Source organism: Oryza sativa, chromosome 12 (genome assembly GCF_034140825.1).
Source record: "Oryza sativa Japonica Group chromosome 12, ASM3414082v1".
Classification (NCBI taxonomy): Eukaryota; Viridiplantae; Streptophyta; class Magnoliopsida; order Poales; family Poaceae; genus Oryza; species Oryza sativa.
Window position 1 is genome coordinate 11,422,932 of NC_089046.1, and position 18,402 is coordinate 11,441,333.

The 18,402-nt window shown below is 37.5% G+C and overlaps 1 protein-coding gene across 3 annotated transcripts; it reads right to left on the minus strand.

Annotated features, from left to right (window-relative positions):
• Window positions 1-1,294: 1,294 nt before the first annotated feature.
• LOC4352024 (telomerase reverse transcriptase-like) lies at window positions 1,295-17,620 on the minus strand. Of its 3 annotated transcripts, NM_001423462.1 has the most exons (13): window positions 17,301-17,620; window positions 15,746-16,261; window positions 15,534-15,614; window positions 14,341-14,406; window positions 14,078-14,257; window positions 10,795-11,424; window positions 9,869-9,995; window positions 8,851-8,980; window positions 7,392-7,491; window positions 4,091-5,173; window positions 2,997-3,499; window positions 2,270-2,536; window positions 1,295-2,108 (listed from the first exon to the last, which is right to left on the minus strand). In NM_001423462.1, the coding sequence occupies exons 2-13, from the start codon at window positions 16,082-16,084 to the stop codon at window positions 1,835-1,837; spliced, it is 3,780 nt and encodes a 1,259-aa protein (NP_001410391.1). In that variant the 5' UTR covers window positions 16,085-16,261; window positions 17,301-17,620; the 3' UTR covers window positions 1,295-1,834. The 3 variants fall into 3 exon arrangements, with proteins under 3 accessions (NP_001410391.1, XP_015620288.1, XP_066162081.1); XM_015764802.3 differs by lacking the exon at window positions 2,270-2,536 and having other exon boundaries at window positions 1,316-2,108; window positions 17,301-17,591; XM_066305984.1 differs by lacking the exons at window positions 7,392-7,491; window positions 8,851-8,980; window positions 9,869-9,995 and having other exon boundaries at window positions 1,316-2,108; window positions 17,301-17,591.
• Window positions 17,621-18,402: the final 782 nt, after the last annotated feature.

Genomic DNA, 18,402 nt, shown 5'->3' on the forward strand with positions numbered 1-18,402 from the left:
TCCAAACAAATTTTCAGCACGAAGCTTGGATGAACAGAAAACTGCGAGGATGAAATACATATATGTTAATTTATTTTGCCTCATAGTCCATCTCCTGGTATGCACCCAAAAGATTGATATCTTGAACTCATAATTATTATCAATAATCCATGCATGAACCCAAAAAAAAAAAGCAGTGAACAGGAGAACCATAGAAATTCAAGAGAAGGGGAAGGGGGAGATCATGTAAATAATTGCATCGGGGACAGGGGATCCGAAAAGGTTGAGGGCAAGACAATGGACTGTGGCAACGGCTGGGCTTCCATGGGCTGAACCATTTCTTCATCTGAGCCTGATCTGAGATAGTTCACATCTAAGATAGCAATTAGCAGTCCAAATAAAATCTGACGGTTAGGATTATTTGGATGACGTGGCTCTTTCTAGATGCAGCTTTATAGTCATAATTGCACTTAGTGGGTACCAACTACTCCCTCCATTCCAAATTAATCTACATATTTCATAGCTACACCAAGACCAAGAAAAGCTAATAACTCTCTCATACTATGTTTACTTTAGCAACAAACTCAATGTATGCACCATCCCCAATATTTTCTAGCCAATAACAAATCAAGATATTGCATATGGGTTATAAATACTTGTGTGCATGGATACATGCATCAATGTCCATTTATTCTAATGCACAAATAACGAATAGACTCTAGTAAATGAACACAAATATGTAGATCATTTAGGAATAACCTCAAAAAAACTATATGTAGATCAATTTGGAATGGAGGGAGTATATAGGAAGAATAAATACATCCGAGGAAAATTGAGCCCAACAAAATTCATAACTGAAGCTAAGTATTAAAAGGATCTCCTGATATTAACTAGCAAATTAAATGATGCATGGCACAAGCTCAATTAAATTAAGAATGGCTAGCATTATGCATGTCTCAAATTACATTTTATGCTTAGTACTAATTGAGTACTCCCTCCATTACAAATTGATCTACATATTTCATAGGTACACCAAGACCAAGAAAGCTAATAACTCTTTCATACTATATTTATTCTAGCAACAAACTCAATGCATGCACCATCTCCAATATTTCCTAGCCAACAGCAAATCAAGATATTGCATGTGGGTTATAAATACTTGTGTGCATAGATACATGCATCAATGTCCATTTACTCCAATACACAAATAACGAATAGACTCAATAAATGAGCACAAATATGTAGATCATTTAGGAATAATCTCAAAAAAACTATATCTAGATCAATTTGGAATGGAGGGAGTATTCTATAAATCTTTAGTAGGGACCTGAGTAGATTTAGCATTAAGAGCCAAAAGGTTGGAATTGCTGAAAATTGAAGGGGTACAATTCCGATTGGCAACAATTAGTAAAATGCAATCGTTTCAATTGCAGTAACCTAAGGAAAACAAATCAATGCCCACAATAAATTATACAAAAAGTTAATACTGCTCGAGTGCTACCAGGTATCCTAAAGAAATGAGCAATCAGTCGTAAAATGCTTTAAAAAAAAACCATGATCGGCACCCCACTGTCACCTCAGGAGACCATTAACCTTTGACTAGTGAGGTGCTCGTTCTCGTTCGTTACACTAGATTGGAGAACACGGGCCAACAGTCGCACCTTGAATGAGGTTAGGACATGAATCCACCGGTTTGTTTTGCACACACCAGGAGTATGTTTTAGCGAGGTAGGCATTGGTACTGCGTGCGATGACACGTCGGCAGATTGGAGGTAAAGTCCCAAAATGACTTGTCAAAAGAATATCCAAAAGAACAGTAGTTTCTGCAGTACACCAGGAAAGCAACTTCTAGTTTCTAGAACTTAAATTTCCAGAACATAGACGAGTGAGAATCATCCACAGCATAGCGCAAGGTATCACATTCATGACCTAAATGGCAATATCTCCCAAGCTCTGCTGTCAACAAAGTCAGCATATCCTTGTAACGTGATTGTTTCTGCTGAAGCACACGAATGTATGCAGTTAAACCAAGCCAAATGGTTTCTTTTCGCCTAAGCTTCAGAACTGGACGCACATTATAGTGCAGCTCCACATCTTGCATCCGTCTGACAATTAGGCTATGCATGTATCTGCTTAACAGCAAAGTATAATTATTAAGAAAGACACATGATTTCCAATATATCGCATGATTTCAAAGCATGTTCTTCTACGCCATACATCTTAAAAGAATAAACCTGATAATTACTTCATAGGTTTTAGTAGGATTAAAAAAAGGGTATAATTCAGGTACCTGAAGGTTCTCTTAATTACTTGCAGCAGTTCTAATTTGCTTACGTTGGCATCGGAAACGCTTCGAATATAACAGTGGAACTTCATTGCACATAACAGGAAGGCTTGATAAATATTTACTCTTATGGTACCAGGTGAATTGATATTGGAGTCATAGAAAATGGGATGGCATTTTGGACGCATATAATGGCATAGCTTGCTGTGGATATACTTTGTTGAAGAATGCATCTTAACAGTGATGGTGGAGATAATGGTGATATCTAAATACCTGTTTAAGAAAAGCACCCATTCGTTACTATTTCTCCACACTTGGTTAGGAAAGTTATTTCTCGCACTCCTCAAACATTAATGCCTAAAACAAGAAAAATGTAACTACGGTTTCTTGCTCACTAAGAAAGCAAGATTCAGAAAGTGGATAGAAACCAGGTTGGTATTAGGCTGCACATATCTAAGGTTAACATTTCAACAACCTTTGAGTCTCCCAAAAAGAAATAAAGACTAAAAGGAAACACATCGTCCAAGTCAATTTTTCACAAATATTTAGCCAATATAATTTTCTGGCGTTTCATTGAATAGTAAAGGAAAAAAACAGTTTGCAGATGTCTTAAGGTCAATTTATGCCTCAGGATTACAAAAGATAACTAGTAATTGATACTATGCCCTTTGATATTTATATTTAACAAATATAGAATGACCAATGAGCTAAAAACAAATTTCAACAGTCATACCTCGTATAATCAGCTTGAATTTCCAAAGTTTCACAATTTATTAGCAAACCACTCCATGGCATGAATGAGACTCCATCATCACCCCTGTAGAGTCTATTAGAGGAAGGCTCACTATTTCCAGCACAGAAATTAAAGCCATATTTGCTGTCGTTCATGTAGCAATTGTAGAACACAAAACCTCTTCTCATCCTATTGAGGAATTTTTGAGCATGCTCCAGTGAGAAAGAGATAAATATGAAATCATCAATGAACCTCATTAACAAATATTCAGGTTCCGAAAAAGCCTCTCCTGCATTAAGCTTGCTATCATGCAGAAATTTTGATAGCACTGAATTTTCCAGGTGGCCATAGTACAGGGAACACAGGTTGGGAGATAACTTGCTTCCTTGAGCAATCCCTACTTGTTGTAAGTAATACTTTTGCCCAATCTTCAAAATATTGCATTTTATTTGCTCATACAGAAGATGATGAAACTGTTCCTTTAGTATTCTACAAATAGTACCCTGATTTGTAAAAACAAAAAGTGTTATCCAGCCTGATTGATGATTGTTTGTAGCAAAATAATAAAAGAGCTGATTGAATTACACGAAATATACAGCTACAGCACAAAAAAGAAATTTCAATTCCTGGTCTCAACTGTACAGCCTAGGATATTTCTGTAGTTCAGTATCCAGGAAAATTCTAAACATACAAAATAACCTTCAAGTTCCTTAACAGAAGTGAACCTTCAAGTTCCTTACTCTCAACTTGTACAATAAAATGAAATTGTGAAAATCAATCATCCACCAACGGAAGAGATGGTTCAGCATGTTCTTCAATGTCCAGCCAGTTTATTAGTTGTAACACCAATTGATGCTTGCTCCATTATTTTTTTTTCTCATCAATAGTATGCAAAGTAAACATTTTAAAACTTTGAAATTTAATAAAAACTTCTCTGGTATGACTATTTTTTTAATAAATTTCCAATACGCTATTAGAATAACAATTAAAATTGTGTTCAATGTCACAATGAGAAGGATAGAAGATCAAATTTTCAATCACATTCGTTAATTAGTCAACCAGGTAAAGAAAGGACATTTGTTAGGATACACTACCTGATCAACAAAAATGCCACCACCTGATGATAGCTGAATTGATAAATCATAGATACTGTTACCATTGCCAATAGAAGCATTTGAATCAAACCGGTACAAGGAATTCTTAGACCTGTTACAAATTACCTTTGAGCATTTCCTCACTGTGTACTCATCACACTTGAAAGCATCGTCTATCATTTTTAGAACCATGTCATGACTGACACAATCAAATGCCTTCGATACATCAGCAACAACAATATATACCTTTAACTTCTTCATCAACTGGCTTCTTTTTGAAGAAATAAATTGGGAAAGATTTTGGTGAACATTATTGTAATCAAAAACCGATGAACCAAACATCTCTGGTTTCTCATCTCTTAGCTTTTTCATAATTAAATGACATTTATTGAGATTGGCATCCTTCGATTTAGCTCTGAGGTCTACTAATGGTCTCATATCTTTTGCTTTTGGAAGAAACCTCACTCTTGACGAACAGTTCAAATGCCTAACTGCTTTCCTAGGTTCACCGCGCAAAATCCTGAAGTTTTTCTTATTTAAGGAAGCAATGGCATTGCTAGTTAAGTCCCTCCATACTGACTTTGGGTAATAAAAAACATCATATCGTTTTGATTCTCTTTCTGTAACATAAAAGTATGTACGGACCACAGGAATCACAATATCAGAAAATAACCAGCTAATCCAGCAATGCAAAATATTTTTCTGTTTCTGCTCTTCTGCACTAGTTGATGACCCAGTTTGTTTCCCAATTATTGCAGAACAAAAGCAGTTAGAGAATTCAATATTTGATAACCAAGAATAATGTGATACCTTCAGATCGCCAATACAATCACTTAATTGAAATGTTTCAAACCTACGTAACTTTATGAACTTCCATATATTTGTCCTCAAAGATCTCTTGCCAAAAGAGTTTCCAAGCAATGGCTTTGGTACTATTCGTTTCAGCACTGCCCAAACAAAAGAAGCTACTTGTTGATGGGTGCTATACGCTTCCAATCGAGAAAATGATCGATCATAATATGCTGCTTTTCCTCCAGGTGGATAATGTGCCTTGCCATCATTCTTGGTCACATCAGGTGCCACCTGTTTTACAGCAAAAATAAGTGATGTCATTCTTCTCTTATAACATTATATACAACATTTTTGCTATTTTGACAGGCTGTCCATAAAAACTCATGTCAGATAATATTGCAACCAATATAAGTACTCCAGGCAGCAAGCTATACAGGTTCAAATTTTATTTGGCATGTCTGATCAACATTTTAGTCAATAGACTAGAATATATCTAGTATAAAAAATTCTTGCTCGCATTACATATTGCATGGTGGCTTGGCATGTTTTTTGTAAGTAGCAAAATTAACAGATAAATTGATAACTCCACTGCATTTTTGCAGCATGAAGAATAATAACAAAGTATGACTTTAAAACAAACACGAACAAAGTATGACTAGTTCAAACCATTTAGATGCAGGGTTGATTAAAAAAATTTATAGCATGAAGCGTTTAAAAATCTCAGAAGCAGCAATTTGTTTTTTGTTTGTTGAAATTTGAGTATAGTTATATTTGTAAATACAAAATGGCTATTTAGTTGAGCCTATCATGGAACAAAAGTTATCTTTTTAATGATTTTAATATCAGATAGTTACAAAATAATTAATATTTAGCAATAAATCCTTCCTTTACTTAAGGTCCATTAACGAATTTCTATACTACCTCTGTTCCTAAGTCACTTTTTTCTTCAACTCTGACCAAGTCTATAGAAAAACTCACCAACATCTACAATAATAAATGAATGCACTACTATCAAGACATATTTCATGGTGGATTTCATGAAACCAATTTGATGTCGCAAATGGTGCATTTTTCTATAAATTTAATGGACTTACAATATTAATCACAGATTAGCTACATGATTTGTTTATCCTTGCTAGGTCTATTGAATTTGAATTAGCGCAACGTATGAAACATCTAGAAATTATTTCAATAGAGAATCTACTCTATGCCACTGAGTTTGTTCCAGTTCAACGATTTGCCACTAACATTGTCTCTTTCCATAATATACCAGTGATTTTATCAATTATTCTACAATACACCATTGGGCTAAGCCTTTTTTTCAAAAATACCCTTAGAAAAATAAAAGGTTAACACTTGATTCATCTCATTAGAAGTTTAAAAAAAATGATTTTTTTTATGTGGCCTCCTTACATTACAAAGAAGTTTGTTATAAGTTTCAAGATTTTTTTGGTATTTTTATTTTGTAAAAAAATATTTTTATGTGGTATAGGAGAGAATTTGCTTACACAAAAGATAATAGCACGAAAATATCTTATGTAGCACATGAAAGATGATTTACATTAAAAGAAACAACAAAAAATATTTTATACAGCATAACAGATAAATTATACTACCTCTGTCCCATAAAAATTGAAATTCTAGCTAATTTAGGACATATTAGGAGGATAGACAAATGACCACAATAACCTTATTTAATGAACCCCATACATGCATACATTCCATATATAAAATTGATTAAAAGGAATTTTGAGACAATTAACCCACATAATTAGCATTCTTAAATTACTTGTTGGGTCCCATGAGATTAGAAATACATTTTTTGTGGGACTAAGCCTTAGAACTAGAATTTCAATTTTTATGGGACGGAGGTAATATCTTACAAAAAGTAGAAATGCAAAATGCTTGAAACTTATACGAAAACGTCTATATTATGTAAGGAGGCCACATAAAAAAATCATTTTTTAAAAAATTTCTAGTGAGATAAATTAATTGTTAACCTTTTTACGTCTCTAATGGTATTTTGAGTATTTTTGAAGGAAAGGCCCAACCCAATGGCGTATTGTAGAACAATTGATAAAGTCGCTGGTATATTATAGAAAGAGACAATGTCAATGATAAATTGTTCAACTGGGATAAACTCAGTGGCATAGGATAGATTATAAATAGACAACGTACTATCATTCCACTTGCTTGTGGAGGGTTGAGGCATTTAAATACAATTGAACGAAATGAGGCATTTTATATGGTTGAATAAAATGTCCTTGACAAAAGGTGTGATAATCAGTTAGATTGCCACAAAAAATGTGGCTTGCTATACTTGACAAAATGTATAATGTGGGAAGCAACAGATAAGCACTGAAGTTTAACATTAACAACTTGTTGCAAAGATCAGTAGGATAATTTACCAAAAGGACATGACCCAGAATAGTCATGACTCATGAGCTGATACATTGGATTATCTTTATGATATTACTCAGTAAATGAGGTCGAACTATCTCAAACATACCTTACACTTGACAGAACAATGCTTCAGAAATAATTTCTTATATTGGCAACGTTTAGAATTCCTTATGAGATTTTTAATTGATTTGGGCAGCCAACAGCACCTGGTAGTGAAAGCCGTAAATAGTAAAAATGTCAAAACTTCACATTTGCAGGGTGTAACTCGAAAAGAATAATATAAAGACAAGCCTATGATCCTGCACGAGTGTGAAAAACATGGAAGCTAATTCCTAAGCAAAGACCACATGATTTCAAGACATGCATAGAAGCATTTGCATTCACTTGCCTAGAAACGATTAATTAGGACAGTCTAGAAATTGACCAAAATATGCCAAAAAAAAATTGTGTACTGACGCACCACCCTAACTAATGGTAATAATGGTAGTAAAGTCAGGTTGGAATTATTTTCACAAAAAATAAACTGTTTACCATCCCTCAATTCTTCTCAGTTTGATTTGTCCCTCTTTCTCGAAAACACAGGACTGCACTTCATTTCATTAAGAAGAAAAGGAAATTACACAGAAGGGACCAAAAGGACCCCCAAAACCACGAACCAGCCGTACAAAAAAGATGCATAAGTGCATAACCAAACCCAGCTAAAACTCATCCCTCTGCTCCCTTTCAACAGTTTTTACCAACATATAGGTGGTGGGCACACATGCTACGGAGGGATAGAGAATTAACATTGGGCCCATATGGCAAACACTGGACAGAAGAATGGTGAACCATCAAATCCTCAATGAAAAGTGGGTCCTCCATATGTAAGTCAAAACCACGACTACCTCCATCCCAAAATGTAGTTATTTTTAGCACAGTATCTTGTCCCAAAATAAAGTTATTTCTCCACCTACCATTCTCCTCTCAACCAATCACAATCATTCTCTTTCATCTACTTTCTCTTCTCAACCAATCACACTTCCTCCAATCATTCTCACCTCTTTCTTAATACTCGTGCCAACCTCAAAAATGCTTACATTTTGACATGGAGGAAGTATTAGATAGGGCAGAGGCATTAATTTTGCCAGATTTTGAGGGTTGAGGGTTGGTTTTGTCCGGTTTTGCATTTGGGAGAGGAAAAATTAAACCAAGTAAAAAATTGAAGGACAAGCAACATAATTTCTCCTTCATAAATTTGAATCAGTGAGCTCTTTACAAAAAAAAATGATTCAATACTTTTTTCTTAAAAAACAATTTGGATCAATACTCAAAAGTACATTGTTTTGGCACAGAGCTGCACAGGGTTGATGAATTATCTTCCAAATACGGCATCCCTAATGCTAGGAAATCGACTGTAATATATCATTAGTATTAAACAACACCTTATGTGTTGCTACAGCACATTGATGTGTGCATTGCAGTTACAATATGTGGACAGAATCGTAAATATTAGTGAGAAGTGTGTCATCCAACAGCAAGAGTAACTAATGATATGAAACGCTGAAGAACCATATCTAATGACTCACAAGCAATTAGACTTTCTGATTGTAGATTCGTGGCAGTTGTATTTCAATAAGCTTGCACAGCAACTATTGATTCCAAATATGTGCTTTACAAGAGATAGAGCATCTGGCCTTTTCCTTTTGCTTAATATGTCTAACAGCAGTAAGGATTAAGGAACACTCAGACAACATACTGTAATCATAGGCAATGCTAGATTTCAACACATCATGGGATCTGATATGTGACTATAACATGCCATGTAAAGATCGCTCCATACATAGGAGATGTTAATCCAACAGTGGTAATGGACCAATTGCATAATCCTCTATTTTTTTTCCCATTGAACTTTGTTCAAAAACTGAATTGATAGAACTACTTGTAATAAAATCAAATGTCCTAGCCTACATAAAAATAGTAAAATTTTAGAACAGTACAATGACACGGAATGTTAAAGAAAAGAAAAGAACTCTTTGCATTAATTAAAGCTAATTGAATGGGACTACAAAATTATCTAAAGATGATGGCCAAATGTGTCCTTTGCTACCAAAATTACAGGAAATCAGTATTGCAATCTACATCTAGCAACAAGCTACTGAGTAACACAACAGAAGATTCCATATTCGAATTGCAATGTAGGAGATCTAGTACTATTTAAATCCCTATTAAAAAGCGCATTAGCTAGTGTAACAGAAACAAGCAAGAAAACATTATAGATTTGGTTTCCTCCCTTTCCTAGACAAAAACTGTTTCTGGTTTCCTCCCTTTCCTAGACAAAAACTGTTTCTGGTTTCCTCCAGAACTCCATACACCTCATCACCTCATCGTACAATCCTCCCTTTCCTAGACAAACTGCTTCTGGTTTCCTCCAGAACTCCAAACACCTCATCACCTATTCACCTTAGGCCCCAACAGGAAAGACAAAATAAGCACTCATGCACAGGTTTCACTCAATTTTTCCCCATCATTATGACAAGTAACACTTCTTTGCATTCGCAAATCTTGTTACAGATTTTGAGGGTACATGAAGCAGCAAAAGGATACGTTTGCAATGGAAGACACTATAGGTTGTCCTTCTGTTATAGAAAATACCATTTCTTGATATCAAGGAATCTAATGATAAATGTTTGGATGCATTTGATATTATACAATTGAAGCAGATGGAACAACTCTGCAAGAAAAAATATAAAGATGAAACGACTAGAACATTTAAAAAGTTCCATGATAGTGTGCAGTAAAATATTCAACAGAAATGTGCTTTTGAATTTCAAGAATACTCTGGAGGAAGAATAGATTGAAAAACATATTATGAGAAACATTATATGTGCAAGAAAAAGTGAATGAATGATTTGTGGATATACACTAAAGGAGTGAAAATTTCTACCCACATGCCAGGGCCAGCAAAGGGTCCAGTTTTAAGTTCATACCCAATAAACAACAGTATCCTAAAAGAGAATAGTGCATCAGATCAATGCCAAGGAATTTTTTTTCTAAAAACAATACAAACCAAAGAAACTATAATTACTAGAGAACATCAGCATGGCTTTATTACAGTAAGTTCATCAAGGAACAAGTAATGCAAGCATATTGTTCAAGACGTTGACTTGATTAGAGTCCTAAAATGGTATCCTCAAGACAGAATATGACATTTCCAGTTGTATGGTTTACAGGACTACTGTTGGAGTATATTTTAAAAAATATATGTACACCAACCCATACATTGACTATTTATACATCCAAACTATTGATTCTGGCACATTTTCAGTAAATAACAGTTTTTCTAAACGGTAAAAGATGTTTTCTCAAAATAACTAAACGGAATTGTGTTCTCAAAGAAATTAAATTGATAAAAAAATAAACTAACTACAGAAGTACAAAAATATTAAATAAATGGATATTTGTCCATTATGAATGAAATGCAAGCTTAAAAGCAAGAGGTAAAAAAAAGAATAGAAGGCTGGGAAGCTGACATTCAGATGTAAGTAACTGGAGGGCCCAACTTGGGGACATGTAGATTGGTACTGGACTTCTGACAGGCTGTAATGACAAGATAAACCCTGGGAACCCCTTATGTCGAACACTGAACAAGGTGATTTTTCTGATGACAAGATAGTAGCATTAATTACTTTGATTTCTGAAGAACTGTCATCATTGCTCCTTGCCAAAGAAGTATTATCTACTGTGAGCTCGACAGATTGTGCTTGATCATTCATTTTTCCAGCCAGGTTCTCCGATGGACCATTAGACATATTGAAATTACTGCCATTTAATTTACTCCATTCTGCTGAAGACTCATCCACAGAACAGACCTGTTTCTTTTTGCTGCGGCGCTGCCAACTGTATAACCTTTTTCTTTTCCTGGTGTTGTGGGTATAGCAGTTGCAACACTCTCCTGATCTACCATCAGAAGGAAATTTTGGACAATTACATCCTTCACTTGGATCTTTGGATTCTGCTCTTCTTATGGAACCACATGTTTCACAGCTTTGTTGAGTAACAATTTTGCAAGTGCTGCTAAACGAAGAATTAACTCCAGAATTTGAACTGTCATGACAAATAGATAAGTTTTCCGCCATGTTTGCACTTTTCCACAGGTAGCACTGATGACACAAAGACATGTAGTGACTTGTCAGCTTATTTAATACTCCCTCCGTTCCCAAAATATAAGCACTTCTAGAAAAAAAATTCACTGAGATTAAGAAGACAGGTGAAACACGAGATTGTTGTGATTGGTTGAGATGGAGAAGGTAGGTGGAGAAATTGAATGAGGAGGTTGTAATTGGTTGCGACGACAAGATTTGAGCACTAGAAGTAGCTATATATTGTGATGGAGTAATTCATCTGAACACTCTACATGTGCTTGTATTATTAAAGAATATAATTATCATGTGGCTCATCAAATAATATAACTGATGACATTTTATAGGACTAGAATCAGATACAAATCAACAGCCAAAATTAATGAAGCTTGCAAAATCTATAAAAAATATCTCCAGTACTCAAAAGTTAAAACAGTCAGGTTATCAAATCACAGTTCACCACCGTTCATAGGTTTGAACCAGCAGTTTGTTACATATTAATATTTTATTACTTTGGCATATCTTTTCTCATATTGTGGAGAGAAATAGCAAAAGGATTAATATAAAAAATTAGGAACTTACTTTATTCAATTGTTGTACAAAAAACAAAGAAAGAAAAGAACCAATACATGTGTTGGGATGTTCACTACCTAGCACTTGCTTCTGATATAGCAATGAAAGACATGCATTGTGGTTACATAACACTGATGGTCTTATGAGAGTAGGTTCCAGCTGCTAGTAGTTAAGGGGACACAGTTACATTTAAAGGAATATGGGCACGTGGAAAGAGAGAATTTGAAAATTGAGGCAGGGGATTGCTGAGGCACCCATTCTAGGAACAATTATGTGGGTCAATCAAGTCGGTCAGCTAATGTAATATAATCCTTCTGACATCACTTTGTTCGTCAGTTTCACAAAAACTGCCTGGTTTGACTTTCCTCATTCTGAAGTGAAGGCAACCAGATCAAGCAGATAAAGTCACTTTGTTTTTGATGAGGACATCAACACCCTCGGTACATCCACATCTCCACAAGTCCAACTTCATAGTCCTATTACCCGTGCTCGTGCACGTCAAGTCAACTATCAGGTGAGTTCATTCTTGAGTCCATGTTCATCATCTTTATACCCCAGAGACACGTGCACTCTTGTTTTACTCAGGAACAATGGAGAGGATCCAGAGGGGAGAGGATTCGCGCAGGCTGGATTCGGACTGCAGGACAGCACCAACTTCTGACGATCGCCACGACTTCATACGAACTCCGATTTGGCGTGCAAGTACTTCATCGAAAACTTATCAAGTCTATTTCAAATGGATCCGGCCTCATGTCAAATCTGTTCTGGAGAGGCTGCAATCGCCGTTTTACTAGACCTTTTTCTGCCAACGGTGTTGCGTCAACTTATTTGGGCCCAATGGGTTGTGTATCAAGTTGAGTCCGTTAGGGGCAGGTCTTAGGGTTAGAGGACGACCCCATAGATCAATTTGGGTTTTGTTTAGATCAAAGTAGCGAACCGTGTAATCCCATGATCGGTTAGATCGCCGGTTTGCTCGGTACGGAACCCCACCTATGATACTTCTGTTGATTCAATCCTACATCTTTAGTTCGCAAATTGAGTTGCTTGTTCATCTTGTTCTTGCTAGTTCTCGAGTGCTTGCAGGAACAAATACCCTTGTGGTTAGGCTGACTATGCAATTCACGACTGCCTTTGGAGTTGGTGTAACGATTGCTAAGGAGCAACATCCCTGGATAGTTGTAGTCAGATCGCCAACGTCACTCAATCCAATCGACTTATCCTCTCATCGAAAGATCGGGACACCCTCGTGCACATCAGCTTTTCAATTTAATATGTAACAGTCTAGTTTCTTATAGCACGAGTTATGGAGACGATGCAATTTGAAGATTTCTCTGACAAAATTGACAAAAGTATAAAAATACTTTATAAACAAAAATGTCTCCATGTGGATATTTGGTATTACCGGGAAATTTAAATTTATGTGCCAATTCTTTGGACTAGTTTTGTATTCCTGGAACTTCATGAAAACCAGAAATTGCGATATACTCATTTCATCGTAATTCTGCTGTGTTTTGCCTATTTAATTAAAAATCTTGCAGAAAAGTTGTGGCCTTGTTGGAACTCAACATTTATGAAGTAATGAAATCAACACGAAGTCAGATAAGTCATGTTTCCGCTGCAATCCCAGACACTGTTCTCCGTCTAGCTTTTATTCCAAAATCACATATAACTAATCAGGCTAATCAAGATAGTTTTGTTTTTTCTACCAAAGAAGACACCTTTCCCCACCTCTGAAAGGCTTTTATGTATAACTTATTGTTATTGTTATTGTTATTGTTTTCACACACAACAAAACTATTGTTCTTTAGAAAAATATGCTTACTCAAGAATATCATAAAACATCGCAGGATATCACATTATTGGATGAGGTAAACATTTCCTTCTGTATTTGAGAACTATTTTCACCTATAGTTATACATGAAAAAATAAATTTATGAATGTTGAGACTTGTTTAAATGGTAGACCTAGTCATACTGAGATAAATTGTTGACTTGTGTCTTCAGAGCATTAAGTTGGGAATCAAATATTTGTACGGGGTTCACTGGACAAAGACTTGTACTCAATAGTCGAAAAACTATAAAATCTGGAAATAAATGCTTACTGTATGACATTTTGCTTTTGTAGTTTGGGGTTGATGTTTTCTCGCAACAGTACTTGCAAATATAGGATTTCGCAGAACCACATTGAGTGGAACACCAGAGACCTGAAAATAATCATTCTTTTTAACAGGCAGAAAGATTGATGTGCACCTCAGCAAATAGCACATGAGAAGATCCCCGATCTGAAACACAAACAAGTATCTTATCAAATAAAAAAAGATTGCAAGCCATAATCATCAGAGAAAAGGATTTTTGTTAAACTTACTCTGTGCAAAAGAATACTCCAAGATGAAGAAGAAACAAGATCACTGATACATATAGACTGGCCACCCTAATAACAATAACAACCTAATATTATTAATGGGAAGTATAAAATAATATCTGTGTATATCAAAGTAGCCAACATGTCACTCGACCAATCATATAAGAAGTTATCAGGTCGTAATGATTCGAAGTAGTAAAATCAATAGTATGTGCGAAGAAGCAAACTAAAGAGATATAATTGCATCACAGCTTCCTTGACACATCCAAGGCCAGTTTGTACAAGTTTACATAAGTCCGTATGGCTAACCTAATATTGTTCAGAGCTATATGATGAGTGGTTATCAACGATTATAAGCCTGTAATTCACTTTTTGGTCCTTTTTGAAAACTTACTTTACAAATAGACCCCAGAAAAATTTATTCCGGGAATGGACCTTTCTTGTGGGGCTAACGTCATTGGTGTTATGGTCCAACATGAGGGCGCCAATGACATTGGCACCGTACCCCTAGCCTCCCCGTGGAAGCTAAGCCACTTATGTGAAGGGGGATAGGCGCCAATGTCATTGGCACCGAAGACCAAGTATTCACAAAACCCTACGTCCTTACCTTTATTCAATATTAGCTAACTTTAGCACATCTTAAACGACATTGTTAATAGCCCCAACAGAATCCAAACATCCTATTTTTCCAAATAGTTGTCGTTGAGCCAAATAAATGGTAGTTTATCAGTATTTCAATGGAATAATTGGTTTATTTCAATGCTTACTGGCTAGTTACTAACTACCACATCTAATGATCTGATTCTATAAATGGCTGGTTCAGGTAATAAAATTGGTAGTTTAAGTGTGAACTTTGTTTATTATCTCATCATTTTTCACTCATTGCCAGAAATGACCCCTTTTGACCAACAAGATTGAACATGCTCGTAGAGATGCCTCACACCACCAACACCAAGGAGACAAGGATATCCAACAAATTAAGTTAGGATAATTTTACAGTGTTTTAACTGAAAATTATTCTTTCACTAGTAACAACCATACCATGTATACTGGCATGGCAGCACTTCAACGGGATCTCAGTCTGCGGGAATCCCAGTAACCCATTTTGTATGAAAAGGGCCACCACCACAGGTAGAATGACGGATAATGGATGCAATAAGAAGTGTCAACTCATGGTATACACTTTTTAACTTTACCTCGTGCAAACCATTGCAGAGGACGTTCTTGGTTCCATGAGACTGATCCGCAACGATCGACTTCATCATCTCCCGAACGAGCTGTGAGTCAAACACCATGCAGGCAAAAAAAAAGGGCAGCCTCAGATAACCAATAGAAGACGAGAAATGTACACACCCTAAGCAGCACATAAGTAAGGCAAGATCGAGAGTAGGAGAGCAGCAGGACAAACCCTGGCCTGCGAATGCCCGGAGTTGCCCGGAGTGTACCGGGGCGGCGGGGGCGCGGACAGATCGTCGGCCGCAATGGCGCAGACGGCTCGTGTGATGAGGCGGCGATAAGCGACGGGGTCCCCGTCACGGAGGAGGTGCTCCCAGCGGCGGCACGCGAGGCACCCCGAGGCCACTCTTCCCCGGCACGCAGGACAGGGGGACTCACAATGTCGAGGCGAGGGCAGGAGGGAGAAAACCGCGCGGCCGAGCGTGAGCGCGCGGGCGCCATAAGCCAGGCGTAGCTCTGGGGGAACTTGGCCGCCGGGTGCCGCACGCCGCCGCCGCCGCCGCCGTGGCATCGCGACAGGAAAGTGAGGGGGGTGGAGGATGAGGCGGCAGCGGAGAGGCCCGGTAGGGGAAAGGGGGATCAGGGGCTTTTGACCGTTTGAGGCGGGATTTTGAAGCGGCGCCTGAAACTTTTATTTTCTCGTTTTCTTCTCCCTTTTGGCCTTTCCCTTCCACCAGCTATCGTGCACCTGTAATGTGTGTTTCCCAAATTATATGTCACAGCAATAATATAAACAAACTCAAATATTAGTATTAAGTTTTCCACAATGTGAGCACATTATATCCAATATGATATAATCTTATTTTTACTAGAAGGGAGAGCGCGGCGTGCGCAGCCACGAAAACAAACATAATTTACGTAGAAAATTTCATTGAACACAAATTAGCTAACATTGATTAAATGTTCTTCATTTCATTTAACCTAAAAATACAATATCAAAACGTGGTATGTATATAATTACAGTGTGTAAAGTATATGCTTCCTTCATTTTCTCAAAATGACGTCCTTATACAATAAGAAACGTGTTTTAATATTTGACGTCCAAATACAACTTAAAAACCCTTTGACGTCCGAATTCGTGAGGCTATATAAGGCGCAGCGATATGATATCGAACGAAGTCCGGTTGTCAGTATCCTGATTCGTATTCTAGTATCTTATGATACTACGATCCTACCAAGCCGAAACGATACCGATCCCACCTAGTATCCTAATTTTCATAGTATCTCGATCCTACTATTCATTACTACACGATCCTACGAAATCTTAAGTGGTATCCCGATTCTACGATCCCTACGTTACTACAAAATATTATTTAAAATAAGATGGTTTGGAAATAATGTAAATGAATATGCTCAAGTATATATAGAAATCAGTTAAATATATCAAAACCAACGTGGTTTCTCATGATAAATGTCTATATTTGCATAATATATATGTAATTAATATGAATATTAATTAAACTTAAAAAAAGAAAATCTCATAGTATTCCAATATTACGATACGATAATACTTGGAGCAAAACATTACTACCTAATATCCCGATCCAGACAACCTTGCGAAGGACACAGTGCTGCAGACGCACGCAGAGCTGTTCCTCTGTCAGCGCCGGCGGCATAAGCAACCAGGCAACGGCAGCGAGCAGCAACGATTGGTGACAGGCACAAGCACTTGTACAGTGCGTATAAACCATACGAGCACAGGTAGAAATGAGTTTCTCTGAAAATACCTCAAAGTGAATCAGCAGTAGCAGCACACGTCGTCGTCGGGGTGACCTGGATGGACGGTCGATGGCGAGGTGGTGGTGCCCTGGACGGGCGGCCGGCGGCGCTGCCCCTGGACGGACGGCTGGCAGGCCGGCGGTCCCCCGGATAGGCGGCCGGCGGAGCCCTGGACGGACGGCCGGCAGAGCCCTGGACGGACGGGCGCTCGGGACAGAGCTGGCGCTAGGAGCCCCAAAACCCTAGCCTGGCGGCGTGGCGGCGTGGGCGCTGTTGTTTCTCGCGAAAAAGAAAACGGCGAGAGGAGAAAGGCGCGAGAAGGGAAAGGAAGCGGGCGGAAAAAAAATTTCTCGAAAAAAAACGGCGCGACGAGGAAAAGGAAGCGGACGGAAAAAAAACTTTTGGCGCCGACAGTAAAACAATTGGCGTGATTCCTGCGATTAGGACGGCGTTCTGCTTCCCAAATTTCCCAAATTCTGATGAGATTGGTATCGATTTTATAGGAGGGGATAAAATTTAGAACCGTGATTAACAGACCTAGTTTTAACCAAAATCCCAAAAATTAATTTTTAGGAACCTGTTTAGCCCTTTCTTCGAAATGCTCTTACATCATCAGTGCTGCCACTTGCGCCGCTCTCCACGTTAGGGTCACCAGCTCGCCGCACCGTTCATCCATGGCTTTCTGCCTCCTCCACCTCCATTGCACCTCCTAACTCCCTGCACCCTGCCGCCGTCGCGGAGACAATGGTGGCCGACCACGCGGCTGGTGATGGGTGACAGCGGCGGCGGCTGAGACAGCTACGGATGTGGCCTGAGACAGCCGCGGCAGCGCCCGTGGTGGCAGCGGCGGTGGCTAATGTAACGCTCCGATTTTCGTTCGGGATTAAAAATCAATTAATAAATCATTTTCTACAAATTAAATAAAAGTTAAAGCAATTTAATCAAGTGAATTATTGAGGAAATTAAAAGTTTCCTTTAAAAATCATTGGCCAGAAATATTTTATAATATTCTCTATGCCCTAATATACTCTCTTGATTTTTCTGTGAATTTTTGGAGCTCAACATCTAATTTTAACATCACAAAGTTCATTTAATCAATTAAATTAATTG